This window comes from Plectropomus leopardus, chromosome 20 (genome assembly GCF_026936395.1).
Source record: "Plectropomus leopardus strain MGB_pleo_1.0 chromosome 20, ASM2693639v1, whole genome shotgun sequence".
In the NCBI taxonomy this organism is placed as follows: Eukaryota; Metazoa; Chordata; class Actinopteri; order Perciformes; family Serranidae; genus Plectropomus; species Plectropomus leopardus.
In genome coordinates this window covers 1,304,039-1,324,785 of record NC_142195.1, presented here as the reverse complement: position 1 = coordinate 1,324,785, position 20,747 = coordinate 1,304,039, and the positions used below count along the sequence as shown (strand labels likewise).

Genomic DNA, 20,747 nt, shown 5'->3' with positions numbered 1-20,747 from the left:
AGTCAGAGAAATAAGGAGGTATGAGGCAGAGGGAGCATTAGCTTCATAATCATTGTTATTCTTTATCTTTAAAACAGAAACCTATGGAATCAAAGATAGATCAGAAAACAGAACAGAATTACAGTGTTCGCCATAGTCTTATTCAATTAAAGATTACTCACAGAGTTTACTGACCTGACATGAGACTTGCTAAAATAAAAGCCAACATGAGCCCTCTCTGTGACAGATGTCACCATGCCAAAGCTCTTATTGATCTGTTTAGGCCCTGTCCATCTTTGACACATCTATCTTTGAGACCTTTTCCTCTGTTGCAAAATAAAAACATTGACCCATGTACTATTGTTCTACTTTTCAGTAATAGTCCCTAGAAGCTCCTCAATATCCAAAAAGCTAAGCAATGCTCTTGCCTTTTCTACAGTACTAGCAAGGTCTCTAATTCTTCAGAATTGGGAACAACTGATTTCCGCTGGATGGATGAGAAAACTGATGAGCTTTTTGAACCTGGAAAAAATTAAGATATACATGGAGGAATGACCACGAAAAGTTCTTTGAGATCTGGTGAGTTCTCCTCTCTTACCTAATACTGTACTGTTTATATGGTTTGTTAAATACATGTTAGGCCTAAGGTAACCTTATTGTATACATAAGTGCTTCTGCACCTCACTCTGCTGCTTGATATTTATATCAAACTCTGTTCATTGCAGAGTTGAAATGAACATGTGTGCTAAATTCGAAAAAGCACTCAAGGTGTTTTGTGATACCGTGTTCAAGTGAATGGGACAAACAAGGTCACATTAACCTTGACCTATGACCACCAAAATCTAATCAGTTCATTTTTGAGCCTGATTAAACATCTGTGCCAAATTTGAAGATTTTCCATAAAGGTGTTTTTGAGATATCCTGTTCAGGAGAATGGGATGGACAGACAGACAACCTGAAAATGTACTGCATTAAAAAATAAACTGAAGAGGGGCATCCAACATTTAAAAAAGTCAAGTTAGTACACCATTAAACTAATACATTTCAGAATCGTAATGCACAATGATGTTCCCATAATAATGCTGATGTTTACCTTTTTGAGGATGATGTCAATGTAACCGGCAATGAGCTGAGCTATCTGCTCTCCCTCAGTGGTCTGCACAGAGTAGTAACCGTCCTGGTAGTCTCCAAAGTCCTGAGAGCAGAAAAATAACAATCTGGGATGAAAACATGAAGACATGCAGGACCCCGTCCCTGTCCTTTAGGGGTTAGAGCCATAACTAAGTGCAAAAACATTTTTATTATGACCCAATAACTACAGGGATAGCAGTCAGGAGTATAAATCATTTGTATCGTTATTATACATAAATATGATTTCCTACTTTCATTAAGTTATCATTTTTAACCAAAATCAGTCCTAATTATGAATACCAAATATTCATTAATTTTCAGAATTGTATCAATTTAAATGCCAGGTTTTTGTCATGATGCCACACTGTTTTTACATGAAAAAAAAACAACTAAAAAAAATAATAAATATTTTCAATATATTTCATGCTAAGTATAAAACTTTTTATAACAGTCTGGGATATATCAGTGATTACCAGCTACATTTATTGTAAGAGTGCACCTAGAGGAAATAGCATGTATTGTTTCCATATGCCAAATATGGCAAAAAATAATAAATAATAAATATTATTAATAATAAATAATAATAAATTCCAAGTCAAAAGCCCAGAATGACACCCAACTAATACAATGCATGTTTTTATGCTTTGATGGCCGTGGGATCAAAAATGTCAGTTTGAATGGGTTTCTATGGTGCATTTTTTTGCACTTAAGAGTATGAATGTAACAATTTAGTTTCCACAGTGTATTTCAGACTTATTGTAGGAGCTGAGCTGGGAATTCCAAGATGAAACACAAATACACAATCTTGCCAAAATTATGCCATATGCATGAACACAGCTAAAGAAATTGAAAATGAATAAAAATAAAGTGGGTAGAATGCGCTAAACTAATATTTTAATCCTTGAAACAACTGAAAGTCTTGACGTGTCTGTTAAGGTGTGAGTTCCTGACTAAAGGAAGACTGTGGTGGTTTTATTCTTCAGGCAGAGATTCAAAGTTCACATCAGCTTGCTCTGTCAGCACCTGCATGACTACACATGTTGAGACGCTCAGGTAGAGTTACGACAGGGATCACATGCAATAACAGCGCATCATGTCTCAACACAACTCAGGCTACTGCACTGGGATGATGGGAGAGTAGAATAAGGGTGAGTTCAGTCATGCGAGGGAAACTTATTTCAGCTGCTTGAATCCATCGCGTCATTTTCTCACACTAGACAAACTGTGCTGCCACAGGTGAAATTAACTGAGAGGTAAACTACAAGCTCTGATACAGTGGTGATGTGATGGTGCAGCATCTCTAGGTCAGTGACATGTTCTGTCTGTGCTGCTTGCAGAACTCACCAGGGTGAAGCTCTTGGGTGAGGCCGCCCAGCGCTTGATGTTGGTCAGATTCCACTCCTGGATCACCTCCTTGGTCTTCTCATCCACCCTCATCACACTCTCCTTGGTGATCCCCAGCAGACGAGGCACTAGTTTGTTCTTGCCCTTCATTTTCTCCTGTAGGAGGTTAAAGGAAGCATCATATCATTTTCATCTTCATCTTTCATCTTCATTTTATTTATTCACACCATTAAAAACAGTAACAGAGTAAAAGAGTAAAGAGTAAACAGAAAAAACAGGTGCCAAAGAGGTTAGAACCCCAAATGGGTTTAAAGAAATACCTCACCGAAGGCATTTCAATAAATTACAATACTCTGATAGAAGCCATATAAAAATAACAAAAAGATTGAGACAAATTATGAGTGAGTGAGTGTGTGCATGTGTATTTGTGAGTGTGTATGCATACATGCATGCGCAATTAGACTGTAGGTTACTGTATACTAATAAGGAGGGCTTGATTCATCAGGTTGGCTCCCACTTCACAAATAACGGAGGGGCAGATGAAGTAATTACAAGATGTGGCTAACCTCACGATTTTCTTCTAAGCAATAAATCCTTTCCATAGATAAGTAGAATTTGTGCTCGCCCAGACAATAGTGCAGCAGCTAAGATATGGATCAATTAGTACTGAATATGGATGCAGTTCTGATAACCAAGCCAATAATTCCTCTGATGATACAAACAGATTTCATTACTTTATAATAAACAAGTTGAATATGTTCTTTCAAGTACAGCTTTTCATCTATCAAGACTCCAAGAAATGTAGAGGAAGAAACCTGGATTATCTCTTTCCCACCAACTGAAAGCTTTGGCCGAGACTTATTATAGCTTTTATTTTATTACCTGTAAACACAAATTAGACTTTTTATTTTTAAAGTTAACTTATTTGTTTAAAACCGTTCCAAACTATTTATATAGATCAGAAATAGCTTCATTAATTAATGAATCAAAATATTTATGAGTCAAAATCAGATTGGTATCATCAGCAGAAAGAACTGGAAGTAATGTCTCCTGACTTGACTGTACAATTCACTGTTAATTTGAGGAAAAGGGAGGCACACACACACACACACACACACACACACACACACACACACACACACACACACACACACACACACACACACACACACACACACCACTGTCTACATCAGTTAAGCTGAGCGAGAGAACAGTTTCAGGCTCCTTTGAATGAGCATCACAAACCACCTGATACGCTCATCAAACATCTCCACACAGGTTCAAAAAGCGCAGAAATCGCTGGATTTCTTTAGGAAACTTAACAAGGCAAAATTTGCATTCCAAAATTGTTCTACCTGTTCAAAGGAGCAAAAGAAAACCTCCTGAAGAGAAACCTCACAAACTTTACAAACAGATGTTTGTCTTGTTTATAAGATCCTGCAGGGTTTGGTTGCGCATTGTGCTACGCCCTCTGTTGATGACAAAATAAAGAAGCTCTCTCAACGATTTGAGTGATGCTCACAACATGCGAAAGTTTTCCTTCCACTTCTCATCGACATCAGTCCCATTCTCTAAATTTTCCCTCAATCTGCTGGTTCATCTGGACCTGATCCAAAACAGAGTTTAAACCGCGGACGCTGAGGTGGAAATAAGAACAGGATGTACTTCCTGCAGCAGCTTAAGAAGTTTAACCTGTTGATGACAATGATGCTGCAGTTTCACACTGCCATCACTGAGTGCATCCTCTCCTTCTCCATCACCAGCTGATACATTGCTGCCCCTGCAGCCTACCACAGACTCTGTTAAGAGAGTGACCAGCAGCAGTCTGTCACACCTCCAGGACCCTCAGGCTGACTCCTCCCACCCCGGACACAAACTCTTTGGAACACTCCCATCTGGCAGAGGGTCTGTGGCCTGACTAAAACCTCACGTCACACAAACTGTTTCTACCCATTTGCAGTGGACCTCAAGGCCCAGGACCCCCACTGACATAAACTCTTAGAACACAACGCAATGAGAAGTTTAAGTTTATAGCCATTAGACAGGACAGTAAGCCGCCATTGTTGTTATTGTTTCTGGCACATGCTCATTACACAAAACAATGGGCATTTGTAACCTGAGGAGATGATGTCATTGTTTCCCAAACGCCACATTTTACATGTTGACATGATACAAAATAACTGTAGTTTGATCTAGTGTGCTGAGCAACCGCCATGCGGTTGTATACCTCTGCACTGCCATGCGGTTGTATACCTCTTGTATACCTCTGCACACAGCCAACTTTCTCTCATACTTTACATCACTGTCAGTAACAACATGACGCTTCACTCACACATCTTCCCGTTGCAGCACAGAAGATCTCTACAATCAGCATATTTTACAGATTAGAGACAACAATTCAGTACCAAAATGTCTCTCCTTCTGTTCCTGCAGTTTAACATTTATTAATGGCCAGAAAAGTGTTTTTGCAGAACAGTATGATGTCACAGCTGACCTTTGACCTCTTGGATATAAAATGTCAGAATTTGATCGTTATATCCTATTAGATATTTGTGTGAAATTTGAGCAGATGAGTTATGGCTGAAAACATGTTTCATAAAGTCACCTTGACCTTGACCTTTGACCTTCAACCACCATATTCTAATCAGCTTATCATTGAGTCCAAGTTGACATTTGTGCCAGATTAGAGGAATCTCCCTCAGACACTGCGTTCACGACAATGAGACAGATGCAAGGACACAGTGGCCTTCACCTTTAAACACCAAAATCTCATCAGCTCTGAGTCCAAGTGAACATTTGTGCAGAATTTGAAGAAATTTCCTCAAGGTGTTGAGGTATTGTATTCACAAGGATGGGCCCGACAGACAGCCCAAAAACATTATGCCTCTGGCCTTGGCTATCCCTGGTGTGGAGGCATATAAATCTGCACCTTAGAGGATATTTTCAGAAAGGTTGGACGAAAGGCAAAAAAGAACAAGAAAATATCTGTTAAAATACTAGGTACAAGTTAGATTTATAAGTTGAAAGAATCTATGTCGTTGGTGCATAGTTGGTCAGTTGATCTGGTCAAAGCTTATCTCATGGATGGATGAGAGGAGAAGCAGAGTGCAGAGAAAGTGAATTGCACAAGAAAAACAGTGTCACTTTCACTGCACCTGGTGCTCTGCTGCTCCGTCTGTGACAACCATAGTCTGTGGTGACAGCAGTAAACTCAGGGTTCCCACAGTGTGGAGCAATGAATAACTGCATGGAATATATATATTCCAATAGCCATTGAATCTTTTTGTGGGAGCAGATGTATTCATTTTGGCATTGTGGGAAACCCTGAGTACACAAGGCCTCAAAACAAAAGTAGCATCTCCATCTTATCAAGCCACTGTTCTGCAGATCCATCACACAGAGATGATACCTGGCAGCTTTCTCCTCACCTTGACCAGAAAGAATGAGACTCCGTAGGTCTTTAGAGACCTGGCCAGCTTCACATAGCTGACTTTGGCTTCGATCTCCGTCATGTTCTGACAGTTTTTGTGTGCCTGCAGAGACAAGAGAAACAATCAGACGAGTACATCAACTCTGTGCTGTACTGAGTTATCAACTCCAAAAAAATGTAATCTTTCTTATATTTGTGGCATCTCATGATTTATGGACATTTGCAATGCTACTTAATTTTTGTGCTGCATTTAAGAATATATCCTGTTTTTAACTGGACCATTAGCTGTTTTTCCTAAATCTGAGTTTCAGATAGCTTTAAAACCCCCAAATCCCAGTTTCTTCTGCAAGATACAACAAAATCAGAGTGTATATTTAAGCAATAAAACAAAAGTAACATTATAGCAGGGCAGTGGAATCAGTTCAGGTCTTACCTGGAAGATCTTTTTCTCTCCTTTGTGCTTGATGTACTCTTTGGGAAGGAACTCCTTTAAGCTGAGGAGGAGAGAGTTCAAAATGTGTCACAGAAGCCTAAGGATAAGGAGAGATGTAAGAAGAAGAAAACCACACTCACTCTAAGAATCCAGACTTGTGTTTGGACTCGTTGTGGTCTCCGAACTGAATCTGACACTGATAGCCTGCGAACTCACAGGCTTTATCAAAGGAGACTGGATGAGATCCATTCAGAATATCATCACGGGCCTGTACACACACACACACACACACAAACACACACAGAGTTAATACTCTTATGGAAGGCTGCTAAAGCTGCTAGTTGCAGCTGTTACTTGACTGAGGCTGCTCCCTTTAGAAGAAGAATCAGTTATCCACAGGTCAACAGAGACCATGCCAGCACAAACATCCCATATATTATATATGTCCCCCACATTCTGTAGCTCTGTTTAGATGGTGATGGTTCTGACTGCCTGGTGATTCCACCATGAACAGCCTCTCAGTCAGTATGTGAACCTGCTCATAGTCGTGTCATGTGGGCCACTCTATGGAAACTCAAGGTCACCTCTTTGAACACAGAAATTGTTTAAGGCTAAATTTTGTATTAAGTTTAAGTTTATTTATTTATAAAGCACCTTTAAGAAGACAGATGTCGATCAAAGTGCTGTACATAGGATACTTAAAAAGTAAATAAATAGATAGATTACAATCCTCCAGCAGCAGAGGGGCAAGACCATTGAGGGCTTTAAAAACGATTAAAAGAAGTTTAAAAGAAGTTTTAACCCTTTGAAACCTGAACAAATTGGCTTGATTTATTTCAAAAACAGACAGAAAGCAATGAGCAACTTGAGAGGAAATTGGCTAAAAATTAGCAACAAATTAGTAAAAATTTACCTGTCAACTTTTATAAAATTTAAATGCAATTTGCTGGACATTTCATACTAAGTTGCTGATTACCTTTTTCCCCATATTTCGAGAGAAATCAAACCAATTTGCTCAAATTTTAATTGCTTAATTGCTTGCGTAAGGTGTCTGAAGCAGCACAAGAAAACTGATAAAGATCCAGGTTTCAAAGGGTTAACCTTGCGTTTTTCAGAACCAGTTTCATTTGACGGAAAATCTACTTGAGGAAAAGAAACGCACCTTCATATCTACTGTACCTCCTGAAGACGGACTTTCTCAAAGACTGATTTGAAGAATAGAATTAATTGTGAATTAAAAAAAATTCAAGTGGATTTTTTAAAACCCGATCATGCATGGGAAAGTGACCCAGACTTCCTGGCATGCTTCAGACAGATTTACTGGGTCTGTGTGAGTAGTTGGTGTACCTGTACATAGAGCAGGTTGAGCTGGACAGGGTCTCTGGAGTCCACATTCTGGTCTGAGTAAAAGAACTTCCTCCTCAGCAGCAACATCTCTGTCTCCTCCACGCCCTGCTCCCTCAGCGTCCTGCCGTGGTCCAACCAGTTCACTGAGGACAAACATCAACCAAATAAGCTGACTGAGAAAAGAGAGAGACTCCCTAAAATGTGCTGCTGGAGAAGTGACAGGCCTTCTCAAATGGTGTTTAATGGCCATATACAGTATACACAATATGTAGTGTACTGATGGTGTCAGCGGCCAATCAAAACAGCTTTTATTTTAAATTTACTTTTAGGCTATTTTTGATTTGACCTCTGACCTCCCTAACAGCTCACTACATCAGGCCAACTGTAGTCAGGAGGCATTTCCATTTCCAATCCAAGGTCACGTAGGCGTGTTACAGAGCGACTATGAAAAGACAAGCCCCTTATACGTGGGAGCGTCCATGTATGAGAGATTTCCGGGAGGTGATAGTCCACAATTTCACAGAGGAGTTGTGGATTCACAACTTCCAGATGATCCGCTCAACTTTTGAAGAGCTAAGTGATGCAATAACACCTCTTGTAGCTCCTGCTGCATCACGAGGGAGCCAGTTCCTACTGACACTTAGCCAAAGCATCATGTGACCTAAAAGAGTTTTGCAGTTTTACAAAATATGTTTTTTTCAAATTACTCGTGCAAGTGTAAAAACTTTTTTGCGAAAAAAAAAAAGGATTTTTTTTCTAAATCTACATGTGTCCATTAGGCTTTTTTTATATTCACATCTTTAATTTGCACAATTTTGAGGGTTAATGGAAACCTGCCTCATGTTGATCCTTTTGCAGTCCCTGTGTCAAACTACATGCCATAAATACAGTGTGTTTAAGATGGTGAGTGTGTGTTTGTCATACATTCATCATCTGTGTGGAGCTTCTGCTTCAGCTTCTCCATCTTCTTGTCATCTCTCAGCAGAGTCTTGTCTCTTTTCAGGGTCCCCATGGTCTCCTCCTTTTTCTCTTCACCATTGTCTCGCACCAGCGAGTACTCATCGTAGTTTGTAATACCTGACACACAGGCCCAGCCAGGTTACTACGTTTACTTGCAGTTTCACTATGCACTACAAACTCAAACTGAGGATTAAATAAGCAGTTCAGATTATTTGAAGTTGGGTTGAAGTTGTATGAGACACTAAAGTCAATATATTACACACAGTATAGATGTCAGTCAGCACAGTCCCAGTTTGGAGAAACAGGCTGGAGTCTGACATGGAAGCTAAGCAACGTACTGCTGTGGGGGGGTCAGTACCAAGATGTATTTTAGCCACCTAAAACAAATCAATATCAATTTAGGTGCGCACTATATTTAGAGTATATTCAGCAATTTGCCTTAATTTAACACAGCCCGTCTCTCGTCAAATCCACCAGTACACAAAAACGCTCGCTGAACACAGGAGCTGCTGGTCTGCTGCTGTCTCCATAAGTTAGTTAGTTTGTGCTATTGTGTGACTTTGATGAATCCAAACGAACACAAGTCACCCAATAACACAAAATAACTCACTGAGGGATGCAGCAGCAGACCAGCAGTGCTGAATATATTCTAGATAGTCTCTCTTTGAAGAGAGCGATATAACGGCTTCATTTTCCCATGGGAAAGCAGTCTGACAGAAAGATAAAGCACTGCTATTGATTTTTGTACATGGGACTCTTTTCAGGGAGACTAAAATGTGTTTTGTTGCTGACCCCTCCACAGTACATTGCTTAGCTTCCATGTCGGACTTCAGTGTGTTTCTCCAAACTGGGGGCGTGATAACATCTGCTGTAGGATGTAATATACTGTCTATTATGGACAGACAGGCAGAATGAGGACAAATATGAATTCATCCAAACATATCAGGGAGTTGTGCAGGTGATGTGTGAGCTGTGTGCCAGAGCTGACCTATTCTAGCACAGATGGTCATGAGCATGTCACTGACAATCTTTGAGTCATCCACCATGACGGTCTTCACTGTGCCATCCAACATGCGGATCTTCAGAGGCCTCTGCTTCTTCTTATACTCTAGTGTGTCCTGTCAGACAGAGGAGACAAATAAGGAGGGCTGTCTTAAAATGCCTGAGGTCAAAATGCCTGATGGATCTCTACGACTTGATTATCCATAATACTCAAAAACAAACAAAAAGTGATTCTGATATTTACTGAGCTCAATTTTTCTAATCTCTTCCAATATATAGTGTTAGTGCCCTGTCTGCATGCTGGCACAGTGACCAGCACAAGCTGCGCTTCAGCAGTCAGCCAGTGTAAATCAGCCTCACAAATATGAATGATTCCTCCTCGGTTGTCCACTGTTGCTTTATTCTGTATGAAAAGTCCCTCCTTAGGTTTATTAAATATAAATACACCTAAAGACATCAGGACACAGATGATGATAAATCTGTAGCCTCTGATTTGGGAAAAGCCATAACAGAGCACACTGCCATCACACACACGGTTCACTCTGATCTAAGAGGGTGTGTGATTGGTCATTACACGTTGCAACTCTTGCTAATTGGCCCCAGACATACAAGTCAGTCATTACATTTACATGACGTTTGAAAAAGTGGAATTATTGTGTTAATCCGACTGAAACTGGACTTTTAAAAATACATGTCAACATGTTAGTCTGACTGAAGTCAGACTTAAAGGAATTGGAAGTGGAGCTATTCTGTCATGTAAACACCTTAGTCGGACTTTAACTGGACTCTGCGTTCTGCACTTGCTCCTAGTTGCCACTGATGTATTTAATAAAACTGTTTAATATTTTTGATGCATACTGTTTATTACAGATTCTTATCTATTTAGTCTGAAACTCGCTGTGAATGTTGAGGTCCTCATCAATGTCCTTTCCAGGAGACACTGACTCTGGGCACATTTTGCCATCACCCCATTTATAATTTGTGTGGGAAGCTACAGTGAGCTAAAAGTGAAGTATTTGTAGCGTTTAGTGGTGTGCAGAGTGACTCACCCCATTCCGCAACATGTAGTAGTCCAGGGCCTTCCCTGCCTCCAGCCAGATGCCTTTCTTTGGGTCTTCATCAGACAGGAACAGTCCATAGTCATTGGCTACAGGAGGAAACAGGAATACTGAGTGACTCACTGTCAGTGTGTTTCTTGGCATACGTGCACATGTGGTTATTCAGCCACTTTGGAGCTATTATTGTCTTGAGTACTTGTGTTGGACTGAACTTTTGAATTCCCTGTCCATGTTAGCAGGTCAGTGGGACTCTGGGTGATCGGCGCCTGTTCCAACACATATTTCTGCTCCACACATATCAGGTTACACTGTTCAAAAGGTGACCACTTGACTCTAGAGGTTAAGTCAGAAGAAGCGGATCATGTCATATGCTGGAGACTAGAGACACACTGCTGAATAAGTCCTTTAACTCTGGCTTTAACTCTTTGTCTTACAAAATGTGAAATAACAAACACGTTGGAACAAGTAACACAGAAAGCTGCTGTTGAAATAGCTTATGTAATTAGACATAACTCTGCTTGCAAGGTGTGGAGCAGGGGCCTATTCTCACTTTAAAGCCACATTCCCACATACAGCAGAGCCTGTTATCAGCCACACAAAGGTAGCACACCCACAATTCGTCTGCTTTTACTCATTCTCTCCTACATTCCACTACCATGCATTACTTTAACTTCTGAATGTTCACATATCATTTCTGTAAAAAATATTGTTTGGTATTGTTGAAACTTTTTGGCTGGACCGGGGGATGTGAGACCAGTGCTATAAACTTGATGTCACCGATGTGATAGTTAGTGTAGAGCAATCCAGGAATGTGTCCTAAAACCAAGCAATGAGTTAGCATTTTAGCACCTCCAGTTTATTTGTCTCAAAGTCAGCGGACTTTCTGAGTGTGTTTTTGGTGAGAAGCCCAACATAAGGTCTGTGGTTAACCCAAGCTGAAGAGAATTTCACATTTTGTTCTGCAACATGAAATACGTCAGTAAATAACCCACTTGCTTTAACGTGTCTTAAAAAAGGCTGTTGCTCACAAGTGGCTAACAGAGGCTAGAGAAAGTCATCACGCTGAACACAGCTTAACAGCCTCACTGTTATGGTGACGTAAGTTATGTGATTATAGTATATTTATAGCTGAAAGATAGCTTTATACTTTTGGCAATTGCATTAACACTTCAAAAAGCCTACAAATTTGATTATCTTGCTGAACAAAACATGTAAGTATCATAAATGTTTGTTTACCACAGAGCTTATTTTCTGCAATAATCTAAAATCAAATGGAAGAATCCCAGAGGCTTTTTGACGAGGGAACCAGGGTAACACTAACTTCTGGGCTGGCCTTCTAATAGTACTCAAAATGAATAGGCTCCAACAGTCCTGTATTACGTCCACAGGGTGGGGTTTGTTTACAGTCATGCTGTTCACTGACTGCTGTTATAGTTCTCCATACATCATCATAGGGTAGATGCAGGCTCTTTTATACAAAATGTATCGCAGGCTATGACAGTGGCTGATGGCTGAAGCCTCCATTAGTAAAACTTCCTTTCAATTATTTTCTTCTTTAATATATTTATATTTTGCCAAGTTGTCGGAGTGCCGGGTGTATGTTACTGGCGTTGAGTCTTTGTAAACCCTGCAGGTCACAAAGCTGATAAAGGGAAGGTGCTGCAGCCTAGTGGTGTGGCTGCCTGGAAACCTCTTCCTGAGGTTTCTTCCTTTTTTTCCCCCCTGTTACACGGGTTCTTTTTCAGGAGTTTTTCCTTGGGTGATGTGAGGGTCTAAGGGCAGAGGGATGTCGTACACTGTAAAGCTCTCTGAGGCAAACCGTGTTTTCTTATAATGGGCTCTATAAATAAAATAGACTTGACTCGATTTGACTTGACTTGACTATAAACTAAGCAGCCAGATAAGCAAATAGTTCTGGCCTTTAATGCTTTTTGATTCCGTCATTGGCTCATTATTGTCCACAAACAGTAGCAGAAACTGTATTTTTCATGTTGAATATAACAACCAACCTCCTCTCCTCCACTATCCCCTAACATCAACTGAGTGTAGTTTGAAAGGTGTTTTTTACATAGAAAGAAAACACGATCAGTGCAAAGCTGCTTCCTATTGTCTGCATAAATCTGCAAACAAGCAACCAGACAGCTTGGATAAGAGTTGGATTATGTTAGAAAATGGAGTACATATGAGGTGGAGTGAGAGGTCATCCATCTCAGATAGGAGTGAGGCATGATATTGTTTAAACATGGGGAGAATGGAGCACATTTTACGACAGATTCTCCACAGAAAAATTTATAAATGCACACAAGAAAAGTGACAGACACAGCTGAGTTAAGAATGACAAAGAGCCTGAGACCCTGGTTCCTCTCTCTCCTGTGCATATCTGGCCAATCACAGTGTGAGCCAAGTGTGAAAGTTGGTTGTCCATTTAAAAAAATTACAGAAGCTGTTGGACATGATAGAGTAGAGCAGAGTGCCCCCACAAATACCAACACTGAAAAGGCTGTTGTGTTATCTCTGTGTAAGCATGTGTGTATGTGTGTGTGCAGAAGGAGCGAGAGAGAGAGAGAGAGAGAGAGAGAGAGAGAGAGAGAGAGAGAGAGAGAGAGAGAGAGAGAGAGAGACAGGCAGACAAACAGATAGGGAAAGTGAGAACTCACGCTGGCCGAGCTGTGCCTCAGGAACTCTCTCCCTGATGATACGACAGGCATCGTACACCATGGTGGAGGGCTCAAACTGCATTGTCTTCACCACGTTCCCCACACCGATCTTTAGTGACAGGGCCACCATGATTGCTGCTCTGCACCTCCACCCAACTCACACCTGCAAGATGGCCAGTAAAAAAGTAGTCAGGAAAATCACAAAAATACAAATCCCAATGTCACAACACTGTGTCTACATCAGCACTTCTTACCCTTGATAGCTTGCATATATCTGTCTAGATTTGAAAGGTTGGTTAAGCCAAATTCTCTGGTCCCTCTAACTGCTTAATTAGGCAAGAAGTTGAAGCTAACACTCCTTTTCCATCAAAATAAGTGTATGCACAAGTTTTTCAAACATTGGTAAACTCATTAAAAATAGGCTATAGACTCCTTACCATTGCCAGTAGAGCAGAGCTGTGTACATGCTATTGTAGCAGACAAGAGTGCTTTTCTCTTTATATATCTCTTGCAGGCTCTCATTCAGTCTCTCTTTCAAACTTGGTTCAATGTTTCAGCATTGCTCAGGTGAAGTTGGACTGTAATTATCATTGATGCATCATTGCACCTCCCAAGTTAGGAAGCTGAAGTTAGTGCAATCACCCGGATGTTGTGTTCCTAATAATAACAATCAGAGCTGGAGGCAATAAAAATCTGTGTCCACTGCAGAGTCATTTGACCCAGATGTGAATGCTGACTGTACACTCGCCCATTACATAATAAAGGCAGTTGGTAGTTGGTGATAGCGTTTTTTTTTTATTATTTTGTTTTGTTTTCTCAGACATAATTTCTCTGGCTACAATGGCATCAACACACCTGATAAGATACGATGTTATACATGAACTACATTTGCTACCCTCTACTCTATCATCTGTTCAGAGTTTACTTCAGGGAGGTACACCACAACACTTCCATCCTCTTACGATGACTGTACATTTCTCAGTACAAGGTGTAAAGCTGACTTCAAAATGAGGAACAGTAGTTCTATTTACATGCAAACCAGTTCAGACAGGAAACAGAGTTACACTGTGATGAAGCCACTGACTGTTTTGGGCTGTGAAAGCCAAAACAACAAGCAAAGTTAAAGACACAAAAAAGGTTGCACATTTCATAACTATATGTGTCTTTCTGACCTACAATTATTGCAAAAACTCTACATGCACAGTTTCATCAACAAATTTCCAGGACTTTCCATGACACTGAGGCAAATGTTCAAAGCCATTCTCTGATACGATCAAAACATATATTATTTATTTATATTAATTTAGAACAGGATTAGAATTTAATATTTAAATATAACTTAAGGACTGTTCGTTATTTATGAGAGGGGAGGAGAAAGCTGTTTAGAGATGACAACTTAGCAGCAGAGTGAGCAAACAGCATGGCATGTGTTGGCCTCAGAGCTTCTTGGGATTGAATGTCACAACACAGACGCCCTGACACCCTCAGCCTCAGAATCCTGCTGACACTGTATCACTATCAGTTCCTCCTTCTTTTTCTGGCTCCACACATGATGACAGGCGGATGTAGCTGGGGTGTGTTGCTGAGGGATCAGATCTCAGGATACAGCAATCAAAATTACTGCTGATACTGTACTGTACTGTACTATCAGACAACAATAATTTGGTCTTAACATATAAATGACTACACTTTCTTGTTAAATAACATAAAGTTATGTTGGACAAAAAAAGCCTATATATATTGCTGCAAAATATATTCATTTGTAATATGTAACTCACTTTTGCTCTGACTTTGAAATTTGGTAAATAAATCGAAAAGATACAGCAGTTTGGATTGCTGTTGGTAATCAGTTTTACTTTCATTTGAGGAATACTTCAACAAAAAAATGACCATTTGACTTTCAATTAGTTATGCAATGTTAACTTGAACTAGACTATACTGCAGGATTTGTGTGAGAATTTGTAAATGGACGCTCTATTATAGTTTTGCTGTTGTTAACCACAATCCCTATCATTGAATAAATTGATATAATTTCCACTTTCCATAAAGGCATGCCAGAAAAGTGTGAATTCAAGGTATCACAGCATGATTCACTGGTATACAAACAGTCATTTTGTGGGTGAAGTATCTCTTTAACCCTTAGAGACTGTTTGGTGCATTTGACATTCTTCATTTTCATTCCTCATTTTTTGATCATTTTGGCTGTGTTCATGCATAATGCATACATTTTGGCAAGACTGTGTATTTTTGTTTATTCTTGGAATTTCCAGCTCAGCTCCTGCAATGAGCCTAAAATACACTATGGAAACTAAATTGCTAAAATTAGACTGTTAAGGTCAAAAACTGCATTCAAACTGCAATTTTTGATCCTATAGGCATCAAAACATAAAAACACAACTTGTATTATTTTTGGGTGTCATTCTGGGCTTTTGACTTGGAATTTCTCATTGTTACTATTTTCCACTTGATGATGTCATTTTTACCATATTTGGCATATGGAGAAAATAATTAATGACAATATTTAATGAAAGTAGAAAATCATATTAATGTATAACATTTTTTAAGAGTTTGATTTTGAAAAGCACATTTTGTGTGCAGATTGATACCAGTGTGTGTAATATTACAACAGGCCCATCAATGTCTTTAAAAAAAGAAGGTGAGAGAGGTAAATACCTGAAGTAAAGTGGTGTTTTAGTGACAGCCCTCCTGCCAAGTCAGCTGATGAACTCTTCTCTCTGGCTGCAGAAGAGGAAACGCTCCAGGTTCAGTTAACAGTTTTTACACACGATATATACGCTTACATTTTCAACCCATCCAAACACAATCAGATCCTCCATCATTTTGTCAGTTTCAAGATTTCAAGCAAATTCAACCAATACAACTTTACTTGCGAGAATTTACAAATGTTACAAAGCCCCATATAACTGTGCCAAAAGATGGCCGCTGTTTCTGTCAGAATGCTACAGGAGAAACACTTAGAATCTCCAACTTAAAGCACTAGTTGTTGTTGTTTTTTTTTTTTTATTCACTTCTTCAATGGACCCTTTGCAGATTTCAACCAGCTTTGTATCTTAATATGTGCAATATGTTTCAATAAATGGTGTTAAACATCCGTCTTGCCAGCACTCAGATCTCCCTGCTCATTTTCTGGCCACTTTTTGCCAGCTCTTGGGCTGCTGCCTGAATTACAGATTGTAATTTCTCATTTTTTGTCTTTGCCACCACCCCAGATACAAAGATTGTAACAGTGGGTACATACACAGACTCGCACTTCCCCCCTCTCTCTCTCTTTCTCAAACTAAGATCAAACAGTAAAAGTAGGCAGCACTGATCAAATACACAGACTGTAATAGATATAAACCCAGATTCTGTAACTGTATTGCTATTCTTCTCCTCAGATGTTTTCACACGCATTTTAGTGCCCTGTTCAGCAGTAACACAAGAGTTTGTGGGTGCCATACTGTTTCCTGAATTTTGAAAACATGCATTTAGATCAAACATTAAAACTGAGCACTACAGATCAGATATAAACTGAGATTCTATCACTGTGTCCTGTTTCACTGTAATAAGCAATCGCTTGTTAACTGTTGACCCCCACATTGTTTTTGGGAGCAATTATTGGGTAAGTGTAGTGCAATGCAGAATATATTCTGGTAGTTGTAGGTTTTCTTCCACCTGAGAAAAAGCAAATGCCACAGTCCTTTTTCTCTGTTTTCGCTTCTCAATTTCAAACATATTTGTGTCCTTGTACTGCAGTGATTGTCCAGTTCAGACCATCTTTCCAAAGGTGAAATACTTATTGAACTTTCTCTGTTAGAGTTAGGTTTAGTTATATTTAGAGTGTTATAGCAAAGGATCTGAATAGTTATGTGAATGAGAGATTCATTTAGGAGCTTTACTGAACTTTCAAACATGCCTTTGCACTTTCCATTACCTGTTTAGAAACTCGATGAGTAAAGTTCGTAGGAAAGGTCACTCATCTTCAAAAAATTAAAGATTCTTCCAACCATTCCAGGTGTCATTGTTTTCTGCAAAATTACTCCAATCGGAATCTAAGTTATTTGACATAAAGGTCTTGCAAGTGTTTTCCGGCTGACTCTGGATCTCTCTGCTGCAACATGTTTAAAGCATGTCAGGCCTCTGGCTGCAACATGCACAGCTCACTGTCAGTCAGCACAGCATGCTGATGACAGGAGAGATTATCGCCTGTGATATTCAGCATTTTTACAACTCTTTCTTGATGAATGCAGTAAAAAAACAAGTCTGAAGGTGCAGTATAGAATATTACACTCAGCCAACCACGGGAAGGGCAGAGTGCTGTACATGCCAAGAGAGTGTCATCGTAGGAAGAGCAATGGCTTTTTAATAGGGTCATGATGAAATGTCCACTTTTGCAGCATTTCATAAAAATGTGTTTAAAGGCGTTCAAACTTTTGCGATGGAGTTTAAAAATGTTTTGATCATAAAGTTTTGTTTTACTGCAAATGTACATCGGTTCCAAATATCTGTAATCAGGCTCTTTGTTTACTAATAATCAGTATAAGCCCTGACATCTGTCAGTCGATGCTGATACAGGACAGGGCCTCTTGCCTCGCTCTGTTGGTCGCTGTGTGGCTGTCCTCAGTCATACATAAACTAACATCTGCTTTATAGAGGGGGGTGGGGTGGGGGTCATTGTCTGTGGCTTCATCTCTCTTCTACTCTGGAATGACAGGGTTCTGTGAGATCCCACTCTGAGGTCCTGATGTCATTTCCTGTTTTTTAAAAGCTGCTCAATGCCTTAAAAGGGCATTTGAGCTTCTGTATGTGCAAACTCCCAGCTCTGATTCAGCTGGGAGCACAGTATCCTGTCTGCAGTCAATGTAAGGACACTGTGTTTGGCTTAAGGAAAGATAAGAGGGGGGATATCTTAAACTTATTCAAGTCCCTAAATTACAGTGTTTAATTAAAAGTTATTATTTAAAAAATATTATTTATTAGGACTAAACAGTCGAAGCAACTGAACCCTCCCATTCTTCCAGAGTGCTTAGTATTCTTCCAAAGACTGAGAGAAATTCTGGAGACTGCAGAAAAACTACTGCGACTGCATCCCACTCCGCCCTCCCTGAAAGAGGAAGTGCAGAGTCGCAACAGTAATTACTGAAAAATGAGGAAGAGTGCACCAAAGTCCACAGCAGCCAATCACTATCAGTTTGGCAGGAAATCACCAAGAAAACATCTTATCAATGTATTTAGCATTTTGTTACACAACATAAGTCTTTTTATGAGCATGTACACTGTGAAAATAACAATTTATATTCTGCTCTGGCATAAATAAGGATAAAAAGTGCTTAAGTGCCATTAGGTTGTCCAGCAAATCATGTGTCTGTTTCTACATGTGTCTCAGATGAGATGCGTCATCTCATCTCACTTTTCTCATCTCACTTAATAATTTTATCCCATTAGACCTTTCTGTGAACTTCTGTCATAATTAGTGCATGTATTCTTCAGTTATGGTCAAAACATGTTTTGTGGGGCACCTAGTGGCTCAGTGGATAGAGGCGCCCCATGTGCAGAGGCTGTGTCCTCGCGGCAGTGGCCGCGGGTTCGAGTCCGGCCTCGGCCCTTTGCTGCATGTCTTCCCCTCTCTCTCTACCCCTTTCACACTCACACAGTCCTATCAATTAAAGGCGTATAAAAGCCCAAAAAAAATCTTTAAAAAGAAAAGGTCAACTTGACCTTTGACCACCAAATTCTGTGTGAAATGTTGTCATAATTAGCTGAATTATGGTCAAAAAGATGAGGCCGACCTTGACCTTTGACTCCTTATCCTATAGTTTGAGAAATTACCTCAAGGTATTCTTGAGTTGTGGCATTCATGAGACTAAGACTGACACAAGGTCACAGTGACATTTGACCTCTGGCCGCCAAAAAGTGGACATTTGTGAAAAATTTGTAGAAATTTCCCCAAGGCATTGCAGAGAGATCACATTCACTAGAATGTGATGGATGGACAGACGGAAGGACGGAAGGACGGATGGACGGATGGATGGAAAAACGGAAAACATAATGCCTCCAGACACAGTTTTCACAGGCCCAGAGGGATAATAAATACAACTGTCTAGTCTAGTCTAACGACTCTGGCTGATCTATATAAAGAATTGTTAAATGAACAAGATTTGTTAAGTTTGTCCACTCAAAATGTTCAAATTATCTACACAAAATATTATCATTGTAGTATTAGTTGAAGGATTTTTTAAGTTGGATAAACCTTTGATATATGTTTTTGGACATTTAAGCTTCTTGAACTGTGCTGGCACAACCAGCTGCTTCTAAAATGGGGTGAACATAAAAAAGAACTTCTCTTTTTTTTGCCTGATTTGGAGTTTGCATTTTACCAGGACATTTTTAGGTGACTATGACTTTGACACATAACTGAATATTAGTCACTTGTGGCCGACCAATGCTGGACTTATGAGGCTGATATCTAAGAGTTTTGAAAATCTGGCAACAACACCTCAGCCATTGATGCTTTGGACTGTATAAGTGAGGGCATAATGGGGTCACAACCTGAAGGTCTACACTCCAACTCACAGTTACACCTTAAAACTATACTTAACACTCAACACTCGCATCCATGTACACACATTACTGAATGAACACAAACACAGGAGGATGTAGCTTATGATGATGAGCAATGGGCACATCTCATGTATGTGTCCCACTGGCCTGGTATTGTCCATGCTGGTTCACAAGAATACATAAAGTCTGCACAGTAGTAAATGCTCCCATGAAAGTTTATTCAATTACCTCCACACGTGTAACGTTTCAGGCAGTAGCCCTTCCTCAGACTGAGGAATAAACTTTCATGGGAGCATTTACTACTGTGCAGACTTTATGTATTCTTTGATATCTGTTTTTGCTTTGTAGAGCAGCAAGTTTTTAATCACTTTTGGATGTCTGCGCTGCTTGAACTTCTCTCCATGCTGGTTCACAGACAGAGCTCACTGACACACTACAGGATCAGTCCTATCCTTTCCAACTTGGGTTTTTTTTTCTGAAGCAGTTTAAATCACCTCGATTGGATTAACTGTTGCTTTGTGTCCAATGTGAGTCAAACTGTGCTCAGTAACAAAATGGATATTAAGCATCAAATTTACCAACAACTTTAGTGCTTAGAGACTTTCTTTAGCCGTCTTCACTTCCTGTCAGTCCAGTCCAGTGACAGCAGTCAACCGTCATCCTTCCTGCCTGCTCTGTCAGCAGTCAGATACCATACATGTCAGTCTCTATCTCACGTCTGTCAGTCCAGACTCTGTGTCAGAGCTTTGCTGGAACTATCTGCAAACAACCAGAGGAATACTACTAATAACTTCTTATCTTTATATGCCAGAACAACTTATGTTACAACTGCTCTCCAGGGCATT

The 20,747-nt window shown here is 39.8% G+C and overlaps 1 protein-coding gene across 2 annotated transcripts in view; it reads right to left on the bottom strand.

Annotated features, from left to right (window-relative positions):
* The window catches only part of tln1 (talin 1), a 101,141-nt gene that overhangs the window by 62,445 nt on the left and 17,949 nt on the right, over positions 1–20,747 (bottom strand). For both annotated transcript variants that reach the window (XM_088071314.1, XM_042509057.2), the window contains exons 2-12: positions 16,015–16,080; positions 13,342–13,504; positions 10,676–10,773; positions 9,613–9,742; positions 8,589–8,741; positions 7,665–7,807; positions 6,458–6,585; positions 6,318–6,378; positions 5,883–5,987; positions 2,455–2,610; positions 1,073–1,174 (exon numbers count right to left, since the gene is read on the bottom strand). In XM_088071314.1, coding sequence (XP_087927440.1) covers positions 1,073–1,174; positions 2,455–2,610; positions 5,883–5,987; positions 6,318–6,378; positions 6,458–6,585; positions 7,665–7,807; positions 8,589–8,741; positions 9,613–9,742; positions 10,676–10,773; positions 13,342–13,471 — 1,206 coding nt within the window. In that variant the 5' untranslated portion in view covers positions 13,472–13,504; positions 16,015–16,080. The remainder of the gene's footprint in view (positions 1–1,072; positions 1,175–2,454; positions 2,611–5,882; positions 5,988–6,317; positions 6,379–6,457; positions 6,586–7,664; positions 7,808–8,588; positions 8,742–9,612; positions 9,743–10,675; positions 10,774–13,341; positions 13,505–16,014; positions 16,081–20,747) is intronic.